Genomic DNA, 16790 nt, shown 5'->3' with positions numbered 1-16790 from the left:
TATTTTGCTATCTTTTTTTTTTTTTTTTTTTTTTTTTTTTTTTTTTTTAATGCGTTACGCGGGCCTCTCACTGCTGTGGCCTCCCCCGCCGCGGAGGACAGGCTCCGGACGCGCAGGCTCAGCGGCCACGGCTCACGGGCCCAGCCGCTCCGCGGCACGTGGGATCCTCCCAGACCGGGGCACGAACCCGCGTCCCCTGCATCGGCAGGCGGACTCTCAACCACTGCGCCACCAGGGAAGCCCTATTTTGCTATCTTTTAACAAAGCTGAACATTGAGTAAAACAAACCACCTTTAAACAAATTTGAAAGTTGGTGATGCATTCTGATGAAATTCTGAACATTGAATAAAAATGTGTTTGAAGAATACTGTATGTGTTAGGCAATGAAAACCTTTAACATGTAAAACTAAATGCAATAGTAAAGCCAAATTGTCAGAAAACTTCAGTTTACCTCAATAACTGTCCATTGTTCTACTACGATGGCATCATTTCCTTTCCTGCTGAATCCTGGAACTCCAGAGCCTTCTTCTTCATAGATAAAGAATCCTTCCAAAGATTTCGGCAAATGGTCCCCTGTGAGGAAAAACATACAATTAAGAAGAGTTGTAAATGCTCAGAGTCTCTTGGGATCATCTAAAACCTTAAATAACCCTTGTAGGAAGCTGAAGGAAAAACATATCACTTTGTAAACGCTTGTTTTAGGGGACTTCCCTGGCGGTCCAATGGCTGGGACTTCGCCTTCCAATGCAGGCAGGGGGTGCGGGTTCAATCCCTGGTCCGGGAGCTGGGATCCCATATGACTTGCAGCCAAAAAACCGAAACATGAAAAAAACCAGAAGCAATATCGTAACAAATTCAATAAAGACTTTGAAAATTGTCCATATCAAAAAAAAAAAAATCTTAGAAAACCCCCCACTTGTTTTAGGTGAATCTATGACATCTCCCTTGAAGGTAATTTTTTTTTCAAAGATCAAGACAGTTTGTTTATTTAATATTTATTTACTTATTTTATTTTTAGCTGCGTCGGGTCTTAGATGCGGGCTGTCTAGTTGTGGCTTGAGTGCTCAGTAGTTGTGGCAGGTGGGCTTAGTTGCCCCGTGGCATGTGGGATCTTAGCTCTCCGACCAGGGATCAAACCTGCGTCCCCCTGCATTGGAAGGCAGATTCTTAACCACTGGACCACTAAGGAAGTCCTTCAAAGGTCAAGACAGTTTTATACTTAACTGAATTAAAATTAAACTGTAAACATGAAGACTACAATAACAAAAACAAGATAAAATAATATCATACAGTGAGAAGCAAGTGGATTTCCTAAGCTTAAAAGGCATCTGGAAATGACCTTCACCTTGAAATCAAATTTTGCTTTCTGTTCTATATGCTGTATGTGTATTAATTATACTATTAAGAGAAACAACATCAAAAATCTTAATCCTTGGAATTACAGGTGTGATATTAAAACCAAGGTGACGTAAGATTACTTAAAAAACTATAAACACAGAACAATTCTTTGCTTCAATGATGCTTAAAAAAAAAAAAAAAAAAAGAATGGTAACAGGAATATCCTAAACAGAAGTCATTGTCAAAAGAATTCCTGCTGGGAAGGAAGTTTTAAGGGAGGGCCTCTCTGACATTTTTTTGAATAGCTGACAAAAACCAGCTGGCCAAAACTAAACTGATTTTATGGAAGTTCTTTTGTCTCCTATTTTGCAATAGGAGACAATTTCCCATGGTCATGTGCTGGTTAAGCATTCTGGTTTCATACAGCATAAGGTCACATCAAAGTTTCCCTTGTTGACAGTTATCTAAATAATAACCTACAAAGTTTTCAAAAGATCTATTAAGCTTAAAGATAAAAAAGACAAAAGTAATTTAAATGTAATTTTTAGTTTTCATTTTTATTAATGGGCTATAGACTTTAAGAGAAAATCACTCTTATTAGTATTTTTACATCAGTTACAGTTAGGGCAGAATAGCATGAAGAATTTACATTATTCAGAGTGGTCCCCAACAATCCAGTAAAGTTTAATTGGCTTATTGGAATTGTTTTTCTAATTACAGTATATGTTCCACTTCCTTTAATATACTTGTCTACTGTCATACCAAAGTGACCAGTGGAACTAAATCTGTTTTAGATTGTAAGTTTAGAGCATCACAAGACCATCTTTAAAATTGTATATTTGGGGCTTCCTTGGTGGTGGTTAAGAATCTGCCTGCCAGTGCAGGTTTGATCCCTGGTCCAGGAAGATCCCACATGCTGCGGAGAGCAACTTAGCCCGAGAGCCACAACTACTGAGCCTGCCTGCCACAACTACTGAAGCCCGTGCACTTTAGGGTCCACGTGCCGCAACTACTGAGCCCGCGTGCTGCAACTACTGAAGCCCACAAGCCTAGAGCCCGTGCTCCACAACAGAGAAGCCACTGCAATGAGAAGCCCACGCATCACAAGGAAGAGTAGCCCCCACTCTTCTGCAACTAAAAGAAAGCCTGTGGGCAGCAATGATGACCCAACGCAGCCAAAAATAAATAAATAAATTTATTTTAAAAAATGTATATTTGCCTCAAGTCCTTTTTTAGAATGGGGGTATGAACTTTAAAAATAATTATATACTGTGATAATTATGTAGTTAATTGTAATCTGCTTCTTATTCACTTTAGGATTATATAATTGGAGAACTATGGGTTTTGTGGCTTTGTGTTTTTCTTGTTCTTGGTATTGAGAGTCCCTAGTACTTCTAAACTTCTTTTGGTTTAAAAGAATAAAAGTATAGTAGACTCATACACTGCAATACTACCAAGAATAAAAAAGAAAGACTCACCGGTATGCAACATGGATGAATTTCAGAGATTTTATGTTGAGCAAAAGAAGTGAGATGAGAAAGAATACATACTGTATATTTCAACTTACATGAAGTTCAAAAACAGGCAAAATTAATCTATGGTGCTGGAATTCAGAATAATGCTTATCTCTGTGTGGGAGGGTATTGATTGGGAAGGGCCATGAGGAGGCCTTCTGGGATTTTGGAAATGTTCTGTATCTTTTTTTTTTTTTTCTCATTTTTTTCAGTTTTTTTGAGATATAATTGACATATAAGGAAATGTTCTTATCTTGAACATTTGTGTTCTATTCTGCGGTACACATAAGATTAATGCACATTACTATATGTATCTTATACTTCAGTTAAAAACAAAAGATCTGCCTTCTCACTTTATAGCTCCCCAGGTTCCCTGGCTAGCTTTCTTAGGGACCATGCCAGTCCTTAGAGCCAGAGAAGAATGATACTTCCACAGGAGAGAGTATTTCTCTCTTGAGAAATTCTCCCTAACAGAAGTGGCAGCTAAGGAGGGTGGCAGGCAAGGCCTCATGGGGGCTGGGGGGGGGGGGTGACCATTTGGGTGTTTGATGTGTTAAATCTTCCAGGTATTGGGGTGAGGTGATAATTCTGAACAATTACTTAATAACTGTCCAGAACTAAGTCATCTCTTTCTTTTTTTAAGATTTATTTATTTATATTTGGCTGCCTTGGGTCTCTGTTACTGTGCTGGCTTTCTCTAGTTGTGGCGAGTGGGGGCTTCTCATTGCGGTGACTTCTCTTGTTGCGGAGAATGGGCTCTAGGCGTGCGGGCTTCAGTAGTTGTGGCACTTGGGCTCAGTAGTTGTGGCTCACGGGCTCTAGAGCGCAGGCTTAGTAGTTGTGGCGCACGGGCTTAGTTGCTCCGTGGCATGTGGTATCCTCTTGGACCAGGGCTCGAACCCATGTCCCCTGCACTGGCAGGCGGATTCTTAACCACTGTGCCACCAGGGAAGTCCCGTGAACTGAGTCATCTCTTAACATCACTTATCTCAGAGCTTCCCACCTTGTGTGCCTTGGCCCATTGGTGTACTTAGAAGGTGTACAGGTGTGCTAAGGCACAGGGCACCCCCTCCTGCCCAGAGCAGCCTTTCCGCTTATACCCATGTGCCCTGCAATTTTACCATTTGCTATGTATGCATAATATGAAAAAGTTACAAAGCATTGGTCTGACCCACTGCTTCTCAAATTTTTTTTTGTTGACCAAATACCATCAATAGCAAAGGAAAGTACCCTTGTATCACTGAAGGATGGTCTCCAGGTACAGTTTGAAGTGACTTGGGGCAAAGCATAAGCTTTCTTTAAAGTCTAATGTTATATCTTAAAAACCCATGCAAATTTTGCATTCTATTCAAATATGTTCATATGACGTGAAAAAGCAATATTTTCTCTTCTGCTTTCTCCTACCCCCAATCTTAAAGGAATATTGACACTCTAGGAAGAGGTTTATCCTGTGAAGTTGTGTACTCCCTGGCACATAGCTGCATACCCCTAGGGTACTTTGACCCTGGTTTGCAAAGCACAAGTTTAAAGAATTTCCAGGGAATGGTTTACTTGTCTGGAAATGTGATCTTACACATTCATTTCAGCTAGATGTGACATTGACATTTCTGTAAATGTGAGGAAATGTAACATCCCATTTTAGTATTTGGGGCCAAGTGTCATTTTTGACATTAAACTGCCCAGAGGGTGAGCCTGGGACCACGTCTGAGAAGTGGAGGGCAGGCACATATGGGAACTCTCATTCTGTATCTCTTTTATGAGCATTCTGTCTCCAGAATGCATCTCAGCCTGTTTACTGCTGCCCATCCACCATCATCTCTCTGGATCACTGCAACAGCCTCTTAGCAGCCTCCCCACTTCCATGCTTGCCCTCCATGATCCGTTTCCAAAAGTGAGGCCAAGTAAGTTATTTTTTAAATGTAGGTCAGGTCATAACTCCCTCCTTAAATTTTCAACAAATGACTTGGAATAAAAATCCTGACAGTATGGCAAGTTGGTTAAGAGCACACACTCCACCTACCTCCTACCCCTTCTAGCTGCTTGAACATGAGTCCATTATTTAAAATCCCTGTGCCTCAGTTTCTTCATCTGTAGAAGGGGAACAATCATACCTACCCCATAGGGTTGCTGCGGGGATTAAATGAGTGAATAACTGTGAAGTGCTTAGAACAATGCTGGCATAGAGTAAGCACAAATATGTGTCAGTGCCTGTTGCGTCATTTATATTGTTAAGATCTAGGTGGCGTGGCTACTGCTCACCTCTCCTACTTTGTCGGGAGCCATTCTCTCTTGTACACCCTGCACCAGCGACACAGACCCTTTCCCAGTTCCTCTCTCGCATCCTAGGTTTTTGTACATTTGGGGGCGTTTCCTCTGGTTCCTGAACACCAGCCCTCTCCAGGCTTCCAGTCTCAGTGTGACTGTTACCCTGTCAGAAGGGACCTCGTGACCACCCATCTAAGCTGGTTCTTCCCAGTTACTCTCATTACAATATCCTGCTGGGTAACGTCACACACTATTCTCAATTTTGAAATTAGGTATATATGTTTTGATGCCCATTACAGCCTGATGCCATGTGACTTTTTTTTTTTTTGGCCTTGCCCTGCGCTACCTGCAGGATCTTAGTTCCCCAACCAGGGACCAAACCCATACTCTCTGCAGAGGAAGCGTGGAGTCTTAACCATTGGGCTGCCAGGGAAGTCCCGTGGCTAGCTTTTTGAGAGGAGGGAAGATGTCCATTTTGCTCATCAGTGTAAACCCCTCATGCCTGGCCTAGGACCTGGCATATACATATGTGTGAAATGAAAACATACATGTTCCAGTTCTAACCGCTCATTCTGATACATCTCCCCCGCCAACTCCACACAAGCATTTTTATAGGAGTGAAGAGATTGAAATGCATATCAATTGAAGTCTGAAAAGAATTCACAAAAAATGAAAATGTAGCCTTCAGATGTGGGTATACTAAAGGTGGGAAGAGGCTGTGCTCTGAGGGTGATGGGGGCATTGGTAGGCCAGTGAAGTGTGAGAACCTCAAGTGTTGTGTGTGTATGTGTGTGTGTGTGTTTTGTATCACCTGGCAAAGTTGCGTATCTCATCCCTGTCAGCTGCCCCCCCGGATCTCTATATGTTCTGGTAGAATAAAGTGTTTTGTCTCTGTTGGCTCAATTGGGTAAGCCTCTTGCAGCCTCCCTTGTGTTCATTTGGAGCTTTTTGTAAGTGTGCAGAGAATTCAGCTGCAGACCAGTTTGGTGAAGGCTGGGCAGTGCTGGAGAAGGTCAGGAACAGGAGGCCACTGCAGTGAGAACCCTCAGGCCATACGAACAGCAAAAGGGTCCCTGGGTGCCTCTGCCTGTGGGACTTTTCAAAGCAGAAAAGGCTTTGAAAGTGGGTGGGAAAGGGCACTGAAGAGGAATTTCACAAACCTTACAACTTTTCCACCACGACTTTCCTGAAGGAGAAAACTTTTAAAAGTTTTTTCCCCCTCTGTCTCCAGAGAATTTTATAAAGTGAGATTTATAGAATGAGATTTGTGGAGTAATATATTTAAATTTCTGAGCAACGTTTGGTTTTTTACTTCTATTCCTCATGGTGGGTTGACTTCTGACAATATTTTGGAAGAGGATGGAAGCAAGACAAAACAAAATATGCATTGTCCCCTATGTGCTTTAGATGTCAGGCATCAGATATCCCAGAACAAAGCGACCAATTCAGCCCTGCTTCCTCTGACTTGCTTCTCACAGTGACACAGGCATTGGTCACAATTTCCCCTCCACAGCTTCCCTGTATACTCCCAGGAAAGTCCCGAGTGACACACCCAATTGCCAGACCTTACAGACCGTGGCTCGTGTCTTGTTAGGGCTTGGCAAGGCCTGCAAAACGTCTAATGAGACATTCCAGAGCTGCTGAGAGGGAAAGACTTTCCCCCGGGCTCTCTAAATAGCTTCTGAGGCTTTAAGAACAAAAGCCCTACAGAGCCTCTGGCTGGCAACTGCTGTGGCTAATTTTATTTTCATCATCAGGCAAGGCCCAAGGCAGGGATGCCTGAAAGACACTGTGAAAGGAGGATTTTTTTGTCTTTCCTTCAGCAGTTAGTCACAATCCAAAATTTGGAATGGATGCTTTTTTTTCTGCCATGCCTTGAAGCTTGTGAGATCCTAATTCCCTTACCAGGGATTGAACCTGGGCCCACTGGCAGTGAAAGTGCGGAGTCTTAAGCACTGGACCGCCAGGAAATCACCGCCCCTCTCTGTTTGTTTTTTTTTTTTTTTTTTTTCTCTCTTTGTTTTGAACGGCTCTAACTTAGACTATTTGGAGTGAAGAGAAAGAGATGGGGCGGGAGGGGATATATGAAGCATAAACTGACCTTCAAAGAGATGATTCATACTAAAAGTACTGTAGGGACTTCCCTGGTGGCTCAGTGGTTAAGAATCTGCCTGCCAATACAGGGGACACAGTTTCGAACCCTGGTCTGGGAAGATCCCACATGCCTTGGAGCAACTAAGCCTGTGTGCCACAACTACTGTGTGCTGCAACTATTGAAGCCCGCATGCCTAGGGCCTATGCTCCACAACAAGAGAAGCCGCTGCAATAAGAAGTCTGAGCACTGCAACAAAGAGTAGCCCCCGCTCTCTGCAACTAGAGAAGGCCTGCGTGCAGCAATGAAGACCCAACATAGCCAAAAATTAATTAATTAAAAAAAAAAAGGAAAACCTGCTGGAAAAAAAAAAAAAAGTACTGTAAGTGCATCTAGCAAGTGGCAGGAGAAAAGATCAACCCCAGAAAATGAACTCTGACAGTGGGCAAGGCACGTGGGAGTTACTTTGTACGTACTATATATCTTATTAAATTCTCACAACAGTTAGTAGGAGTGTTTTTATCCCCCTTTTAGGAAACTGAGACTCAATGAGCTCAACTAACTTCCCCAGGTCACACAGCTCTAAGTAGAGGACACAGGATTTAAACCCTGGTCTGTCTGATGCTGAAGTCCATGCGCTTCATATCAGGTCTGGCTATTTCCATAAAAGATCAACTTGGAAGGAGTTTCCAGTAACCAAAAATACTAATAAATATTTACTGAGCACTTGCTAAGTGCCAAGCACTATGCAAGGTGATGTTTTTTGGGGTGTTTCATGGGGTGCTCCAATGAGCTAGATCCTTACTCTTGGTTGCTACTTAAAGGGACCTATTGGAACATGACTCGATAATTTTAAATAATCATCCAAAGTCTTTAGTTGTATTAGTTAAGGTATCACTAGGCTGATTTAATAATAATAGGGTTTATTGAGATCTCATTTTATTTTCTTTTTCATTCCTTCCTCTAACCTCGAGTCATGGTCCCTAACTATCCTGATTTTCATAACCTCCATCCTTCCTAATGCATTTTTCCAGTCTCTTTACTATCTTTGTTCTTTTTTTTTTTTTAGCACTAATCTCTTTTATTTTTTAAAAATAAATTTATTTATTTATTTATTTTTGGCTGCGTTGGGTCTTCCTTGCTGTGCGCAGGCTTTCTCTAGTTGCGGAGAGCAGGGGCTATTCTTCATTGAGGTGTGTGGGCTTCTCATTGCGGTAGCTTCTCTTGTTGCGGAGCACAGGCTCTAGGTACGTGGGCTTCAGTAGTTGTGGCACGCAGGCTCAGTAGTTGTGGCACACAGGCTTAGTTGCTCTGCAGCTTGTGGGATCTTCCCGGACCAGGGCTCGAACCTGTGTCCCCTGCATTGGCAGGTGGATTCTTAACCACTGCGCCACCAGGGAAGTCCCAGCACTAATCTCTTTTAAAAAACACTTTCTTTAGAAATAATTTTTGGAAAGATTTGTTTGTTTTTATGATAGACATGAATGATTACATATCCCATTGTAACTAAAAGAAGAAGGTTAGATAAAGATGAAAGATAAGGGGAAGGCATAAATAAATATAGATCAATATAATTTTCTGAACCAAAGTTTATTTTTCTATACGAATTTTAGAAGAAGTCAGGTTTAGACTGGAGGACATGGTAGGTAGTCTCCAAAATTGGGCTAGTGTAATAAATTTGGATAGTAATTGTCAAATGTCATCATAAACTTCCTGATTGGGCTGCTGTAGTACATCTTATTTGGAAAATCCTACTAATTAATCACACAGTGGTTTGTCCATTTCTGATAGTCACAACCCAACAGCAAATATCACATTATAATAGTACCACATAGGATGGTTAAGCTTCTAAATTAAAGCTACAGAGTTGTGTAATAATTCGAATCTATTTTCTTAGGAATAATATCTGTCCTTTTAACTTGCTGTATAAGAAATAAATAAGTAAATAAAATAAAATTCAAAAAAATAATATCTGTCCTTTTAGCCATTGAACTTGAGAGGCAAAAACATTTCCACCAACCCTGACGCAAGGTCAAATTCTTTAGATATCAACATATCATAATATAAAACTTACCTTTAGATGTTTCCCAGCATACAAAAGAATCGATTAAAGACAAGCCTTGTTTATAATAAAATGTAGTTAACTCCAGCCAATCGGCATCGAGTGTACTAACAACAGAGCCTTTTCTCGTTACTTTCATTGACAAGATGCCTTCCTGATAGGTCCAGCAGGTTGATTCATCCTCAAAATCATTGAAGACTGTATACAACTTGTTATCTGAGGATAGGTGTTCAGAAGGAAGAAAAAAGGGGAAAACTATAATTTTATTGAAAAGATTCCTAAAATAGTTTTTTTTGTTTGTTTGTTTTTTGTTTTTTTTTGCGGTACGCGGGCCTCTCACTGTTGTGGCCTCTCCTGTTGCGGAGCACAGGCTCCGGATGTGCAGGCCCAGCGGCCATGGCTCACGGGCCCAGCCGCTCTGCGGCATGTGGGATCTTCCCGGACGGGGACATGAACCTGTGTCCCCTGCATCGGCAGGCGGACTCTCAACCGCTGTGCCACCAGGGAAGCCCTAAAATTTTTTTTTTTTAATTAATCATGAGCTATTTCAAGCACACAAACAAGCATACAGAATAATAAAATTAGCCACCATTCAGCTTTACCAAATGTTAACATTGGGCCAGGTTTGCTTCAGATTTTTTTCAAGGAAATGAGAAATGGATGTACTTGAGGCTCAAGATGTATCTCCCCTAATCCTATTCTCCAGAAATAGCTACTGTAATGAATTTTGTGTTTATTATTCTCATGCAAGTTCTTTTATTCTTTTAATACACATTTCTTTACACATAAATGATGTTTTGCTGTTTAAAAACAATGTTTTTCAGTTTAAAAAGTTCTTAAAAAATGGTATTATACTGTATGTATCAATCTATAAGTTGATTTTCTTGTTCAACATTATGCTTTTGAAGTGTAATTAATACATATAGATCTTATTCATTTAGTTTAACTGCTATATAGCATTCCAGTTTACTTTTCTCCTGTTGATGGAAATATACATTATTTCTGAATTTTTGTTATTACAAACATTATTCATTCCTTGGACACATATGTGAGAGTGACTCTAGAATGCATACTTAGACATGGAACTGCTGGATCATATACTTTACAAGTTAGCAAATTCTTAACTTGGGGGTCTATGGACCCACATTTATGGTTGTGTTTTAGGAAGTCTAACACCACTTGTATCACAGAGTATTAGGGGTATGTGTGTTATGTGTGTTTTTCTGGGTGAGTCTCCATGGATTTCACCAGACTCTCCAAGAGGTCTTTTGTTGGTCTCCCCCCAGCCCCCATCGCTATTGCTCTCACTCCTACCCCCCAGCACCAAAAGTTAAGAACCAACCACTGCCATAGAAAAGTTATCAAAAAATATAGGGTTTTAAAATAAATAGAAAGCAGAATCTAAAGACTGATAATTAAATTAAGTAGCATACTGGATTTGAAACTTAAAAAACTTGGAACAGACACCTGATCTAATCAAAGTTAGGATGGGAACCAGCAGGAGTTTATAGGTAGCTGTGGGTGGAATATAGTGGGTAGCTCTCTGGCCACAACTCCAACAACACTTACACTCCTAAATTTACATTCCTAAATTTTGCACTCTGCAGGAAAATCAGGGTGGTTGTTAGCTAGGGAACTGGTAGAAAAATGAGAGGGTGTTGGTGGTGGTGAGGTGGTGTGATGATGAGTTGGGAAATGCTCTGGGTCCTTTCTTTTTTTTTTTTGCGGTCCGCGGGCCTCTCACTGTTGTGGCCTCTCCCATTGCAGAGCACAGGCTCCGGACGCGCAGGCTCAGCAGCCATGGCTCACGGGCCCAGTCGCTCCGTGGCATGTGAGATCTTCCCGGACCGGGGCACGAAGCCGTGTCCCCTGCATCGGCAGGCGGACTCTCAACCACCGCGCCACCAGGGAATTCCTGGGTCCTTTCTTAAGGAGGCTGTGTTGACCGTGGTCCAGTGGGTCTCTGCCATGCACGAATACTGAGCAATCTCATCACAACCCAGAAAGCCGATGCCACCAGTGTGTGTGGCCTTAGCACCAACACTGATCAAAGGATCAGTTAATAGCAGCTAACTTAATAGTCTATTCTGTGCCAGGCACTGGGCTAAGCACTTTGTAGACATCTCATGTCTACTCACAACAACACCCTTTCTATTAAAGACACTGAGGCAGTCTGGCTGCAGACTCTTAACTCTAAGGTGTACATAGTCTTTGATTTTCTTTATTAGTGCTTTTTAAAGCGTGCCCGTAAATGTATCAGAAAACTTAGAACAGTCCGAAATACATTAAAAAATACTCTCAACTTCTTGGAAGCCTTGCTAGCTGCAAAGAAGAATAAAACTATTGTTTAAAGTTATTTAAGAGTGCAGGCACGGGCTTCCCTGGTGGCACATTGGTTAAGAATCTACCTGTCAATATGGGGGACATGGGGTTCGAGCCCTGGTCCGGGATGATCCCATGTGCCGCAGAGCGACTAGGCCCGTGAGCCACAACTACTGAGCCTGTGCTCTAGAGCCCACAAGCCACAGCTACTGAAGCCTGCATGGCTAGAGCCCGTGCTCTGCAACGGGAGAAGCCACTGCAATGAGAGGCCCGCGCGCCGCAGCGAGGAGTGGCCCCTTCTCGCCGCAATTGGAGAAGGCTCCCGTGCAGCAGCAAAGACCCAGTGCAGCCAAAAATAATTTAAAAAAAAGAAGAAGAATGCAGGCACTATTGTTATATTAGTTGTTTCATCATGATGTGCATTTTAATATTCTAACTGGTGATCAAATAAAGCCAATTAACTTCAAAGGTGAAAAGTACCCATGAAATGGGAAAGGCCATAACTAAAATTCTCACACACTGTTTATAGGGAGAAACATAAATCAGAGCAGCTTTCTTTACAGAATCACTTTTTTGGTATACATGCACAGCCTCCATTTTACAGAGGAGTTGGTGTATGACTAAATGGGAACCAGTTTTCAACACAAAGTTTCGTTATGTGGATGGTGTTGTATGACCATGCTAGGGATAACTGTTCGGAAAACTGCCCTACCTTATTCCAGGTGCAATAATTAAAAAAAATCAAGACAAGTTTATACTAGTTTTTTCATCTTTATAATCATTAGAGATTTAATTTGCCTCATATTTGTTAAAAAAACCCTTAAAAACATATTTTTGCTAAATTTAAACTAATATTTCTATTTCTACTCATCTTGTCTGTTACCTTCTCCCTTTCTTGATTTAGAGAAACTGGGGCTGCCATCTCGTTCCATTTGACACTGTCCACTTTCATGATGTAGTTCTTCCTCAATTCCACTTTCAGATGATTGCCCACTTAATGTTCCTTCATTCCAAATTTTACAGTTTTCCTCTGAACTGTGTCTCACATGTAGTGCTGATTCTGTATCTCCATCATGGTTGGTTCCATTGCAGAATTTAAGTGGTGGACAGTGCTGTGATATGAATCCAACAAATTTCATTCCTCTTTTAGCACCTCCATTAATCTGAAGTTTAAAAAGACACGGTAGAACAAAATGTAAACTTCATTTGCATTGATTGCTTTATCAATTAACCTTCAGGCTTATTAAGGAAATCCATTAGAAAAGGAGTAAATGGACCAGTAAAGACCCATTCATAAACAAATTAATGACCTCTAATATAGCAAGAATCCTAAGACCCTGTCACACTATGTTGGTGGTTTCTTCAAACAGAACTGATACATTTTAGAAACTGTGAAAACAAGAATTATATTTTCGGGACTTCTCTGGTGGTCCAGTAGTGAAGACTCTGCACTACCAATGCAGGTTTGATCCCTGGTTGGGGAACTAAGATCCCACATACTGCAGCTAAGCCCGCGCATGCGGCAACTAGAGAAGCCTGCGCCGCAATGAAGAGCCCGCGTGCCTCAACCAAGACCCAGCACAGCCAAAATAAATAAATAAACGAACAAACAAATAAGTAAATTAATTAATTAATTTTAAAATTATATTTTCTCCAAGAGGTTACTATTTGGGAAGAACTGATAATTCCATAGCATGATTTTTGCAGCCCTGTTAACAATGGTTTCTCTAGTTGAAGCAAAATTCAAAACTATCCCAAGAAATCCTCAAAAATAACATTACTGACTGCTTCCTATTCCCCAGGGAGAGGGGCAGAGTTCTTGAGGCGCTAGGCTACTGTGTTCCCTCTTTGCCTGGTGAAGAAATAAGGCCACTCTTTCTTTCTCCTCCATTAAAAAAAAAACAAAAAACAAATACATCTTAATAATAAAGAAGAGACATTAATTTAAAAGCAGAAAACATACAGCTTTGCTTGCTTGTGTGTAAAGAAAACTGTTAAAAGACTAATTCTTGACAAATGCATACATATAATGCATAAGCCCAATTCATACTACCACTCTTAAGAAGTTTCTGATTTGCTTATATCTTGGTACTATTATCTCCTTTCTGGGCCAAATACGCATGATTAGATTCAGTCCTATCAGTTAAAGAATAGGGTTCGGAAGCACATGAAATAATGCCAGTGAAATAATTTGAGACCCTAAGAGTGATTACTTTCATGCTCAACACTTTTCTCTTTCTCTGCTTTTGCATCATTTCTTTGTTCTTTTTGTGTCCACGTCTTTCTCCTGTGTTAAGCTGACCATTCTTTTGAGGGCAGGCACTATCTTACTCACTTTTGTGTTGCAATGTTTTGTACCTACAGGTGCTCTATAAGTACTCGTTAAATAAGTTAAAATGAAGAAATAGCAACATCTTTTATACGGCCACTGTTTTAAACATTTTAAATGTTTTAAATTCACCTGGGAGGCGAAGAAAGAGTTATGATGGAGGTTGCAAGTGCAAACGTCTATAGTCAGAAATAAAATGGAATGAAAAAGGCCAGGAAGAAGCAGGGTGAAACCAGACAGCAATGGAGGCTGCTGTAACTTAGCTGAGACAGACAGAGGGTGTGGGTGTATGGAGCTTGGACAAACACTGCTGGCACAATATCATTTACTCCTATAAATTAACACATTAAGACTGTGACACTGCAAGAAGCCTTAAAAATAACCATAAATTGTCCTTTATTTCAGGTTTCCCGGGAGAGGAGAAGGGGGTGGTGAGGAGGAAGGTAAAAACCGGTAAATTTAATGTCAGTGCTTTCTCTAGGTCTTATTTGTTGATTTGGGGGGAAAATTGCAGAAGGCTTTCTCTATTACTAAAAAGTTTTATCTGGAAAAGCTGGTATGATACAGAGTATTACTGTCTTTTCCGTTTTTTAAGTTGCAAGATTGATGTTTTTCATGTGATTTTTATTTAAAAATCCTGGGGAAAACACTTGTAAATCTAAATTAAAAAAAAGAGCAAACATTGACATAATGTTAAAATGACTTAAAATCTAGCTGTTTAACAATCAACTCTTTATATCAGGCAGCCGTTCAAAAATAATATTTGGCACTCATCTATTGTTCTTGCTCATACACGGGGCAATGTTCAAATATTTCATGTGCTATTTTTCCTGAAGCTTTTCTTTTCATAAAATAACCCCATTACTCTAATTGCTGAAATAACAGTACTTTCCTGTTTAAATAGATCTTTGTGTCCAGGAAGTCAAATACAAAACGAATGCTCTCATGATGATCTATTGAGACTAAATTAGCAGTTAGATTTTTGTTTCTGGAGTGGATTTATTCCCAGAAAAAAAAATTTTTTTTCCCAGAATAGTAGTAGTAAATAGTATGTGTACCTTGTTTATAAAAATCTAGTTTCAAAGACTGTTCCTGAAAAACCCTATTAAATGGTGACTTTATATCTAAATGGGAAGTATCATTGGCAGCTCTAACTGGCTAAACACAAACCACAGATAATCTTACACACACGGTCATTTAAAGCTTGGGAAAAATAGAAACAGCGAACAAATTTCACAGTTTCTTATTTGACAGGAAATGCCTTAGGTTTTTGGCAGTATGCATTTAAATAAAAGCTAAACCTTACACATATGACAATGCAACTAAAATTAAAAAAAAAAACCCAAACTTTCACCATCAAATCCTGTCAGTTTAGAATACTTATGAATGTACAATTCTTTTTTTTTGGTTTTAATCAATATACATATAGTGTTCAATTTTTCATTTAAGGTTCAATTAAGTTCCATTGAATAGACTTTTTTCTCTCAGCAGTTAAGATAGTTGTCATGTTCAATGCCCATAAAATAGTCTATCATATTGATAGACCAATGCTTCCTTCTCAGTTTTCCACTTGTTGAGAATTTGGCCCCTATTCACTGTTGATTAAAATATCTTTGTATAAACATGATTTTTCCCTTTTCAATTAATTTCTTGGAATGGACTCCTAAAGAGGAAATTACTGGGTCACAAAATAAAACAAGATTTATGGCTTTTATTACCAAACTGGTATTCAGAAACTCTGTACTAATTTATTACAATGCCAATTGCATTGTATATGAATGTTTTCTTAAAGGTCTTTCCAACATTGAATTTAATATTTTCAATTTAATTTCTCAGTTAATACTGCTAAGTTATTACTTCTCAGTAGTTATTTACATTAAAAATTATTAGTTAGGTTGAACCCTTTGCCAAATGTCTCTTTGTTATTTGTGTTTCCTTTCTGTCCATGGATTCTGTCTGTCCATTCAAGACTGAATATACTTTCATGCGCTTGTATTCATTTCATATATATTCAGAAGATGAAGCTTCTATAAGACACATTTGCTGCAGATTCCCCCCGATTCTTTTTTTCCTAGTATATAACTTATATTTATATATTCAAACTCAAATTACTCAATCTATTCATAATTAAATATGTCCACTCTTCCATTTTCTTTCAGATTTTTTGCACTTGAAAAAAATTACCTCTTTAACTCATGTGAAATGTGTGGAGTCTATTTTCTATAGAACAATTGCCCATTTTCCCAGCAGCACTTACGCAGTAATGGTTGTTCCCCCATTTTTATTTCATCAGGTTTGTTATGAAACTTCTTATATATGTATAAATCTATTTCTGGCATTTCCATTCTGTTTCACTGGCCTGTATTTCTGTTTTTAACTCTACAATTTGGTACCTGTGCTTCAATTTGTTTTAAATTCTGGTGGACTAAGTCACCTATCATTTTCCCGTTCTTTTTAAAGTAGGAAAGGAAATTGATGAAGAAGAAATATGAAATATTTCTCAATATCCCATGAAAAAATGTATACTTTTAGTACCTTTTCTATCAGTTCTTTTGCTACGTCATTTGTTTGTGTCTCAAAAGTTAGAGGACATTCCTCAATCACAAGCCTTGGGCGTCTTTGTCCACTGGGTGCTGTCGAATGCTTCGTGCTGTAACAGAGAATATGTTTATGGTTGGAAGCCAATTGCTGATTTTCAGCTAATATGCTCATGTGAAAATGAGCGAGTAACTCACAAGTAAGCTCAAGGCAATCCTTTTTCTTTGTTATTTCGACTCTAATGGCTGTCTTCTTATGTAAAAATATTGGAAAAACACAATAACTTCTATTAATTTAGATTTCCTTAATTAAAACCTCTATTAATTTAAT

General features: G+C 39.7%; 1 protein-coding gene across 1 annotated transcript in view; it reads right to left on the bottom strand.

Annotated features, from left to right (window-relative positions):
• RFTN2 (raftlin family member 2) overlaps nucleotides 1-16790 on the bottom strand; it is a 61381-nt gene that overhangs the window by 29745 nt on the left and 14846 nt on the right. The window contains exons 3-6 of the mRNA XM_032638449.1: nucleotides 16458-16572; nucleotides 12477-12756; nucleotides 9284-9487; nucleotides 452-573 (exon numbers count right to left, since the gene is read on the bottom strand). Of these exons, the coding sequence (XP_032494340.1) occupies nucleotides 452-573; nucleotides 9284-9487; nucleotides 12477-12756; nucleotides 16458-16572 (721 nt within the window). The remainder of the gene's footprint in view (nucleotides 1-451; nucleotides 574-9283; nucleotides 9488-12476; nucleotides 12757-16457; nucleotides 16573-16790) is intronic.

Source organism: Phocoena sinus, chromosome 7 (genome assembly GCF_008692025.1).
Source record: "Phocoena sinus isolate mPhoSin1 chromosome 7, mPhoSin1.pri, whole genome shotgun sequence".
Taxonomy (NCBI): Eukaryota; Metazoa; Chordata; class Mammalia; order Artiodactyla; family Phocoenidae; genus Phocoena; species Phocoena sinus.
The sequence above is the reverse complement of the archived record's forward strand: the minus strand, read 5'-3'. Positions and strand labels throughout refer to the sequence as shown.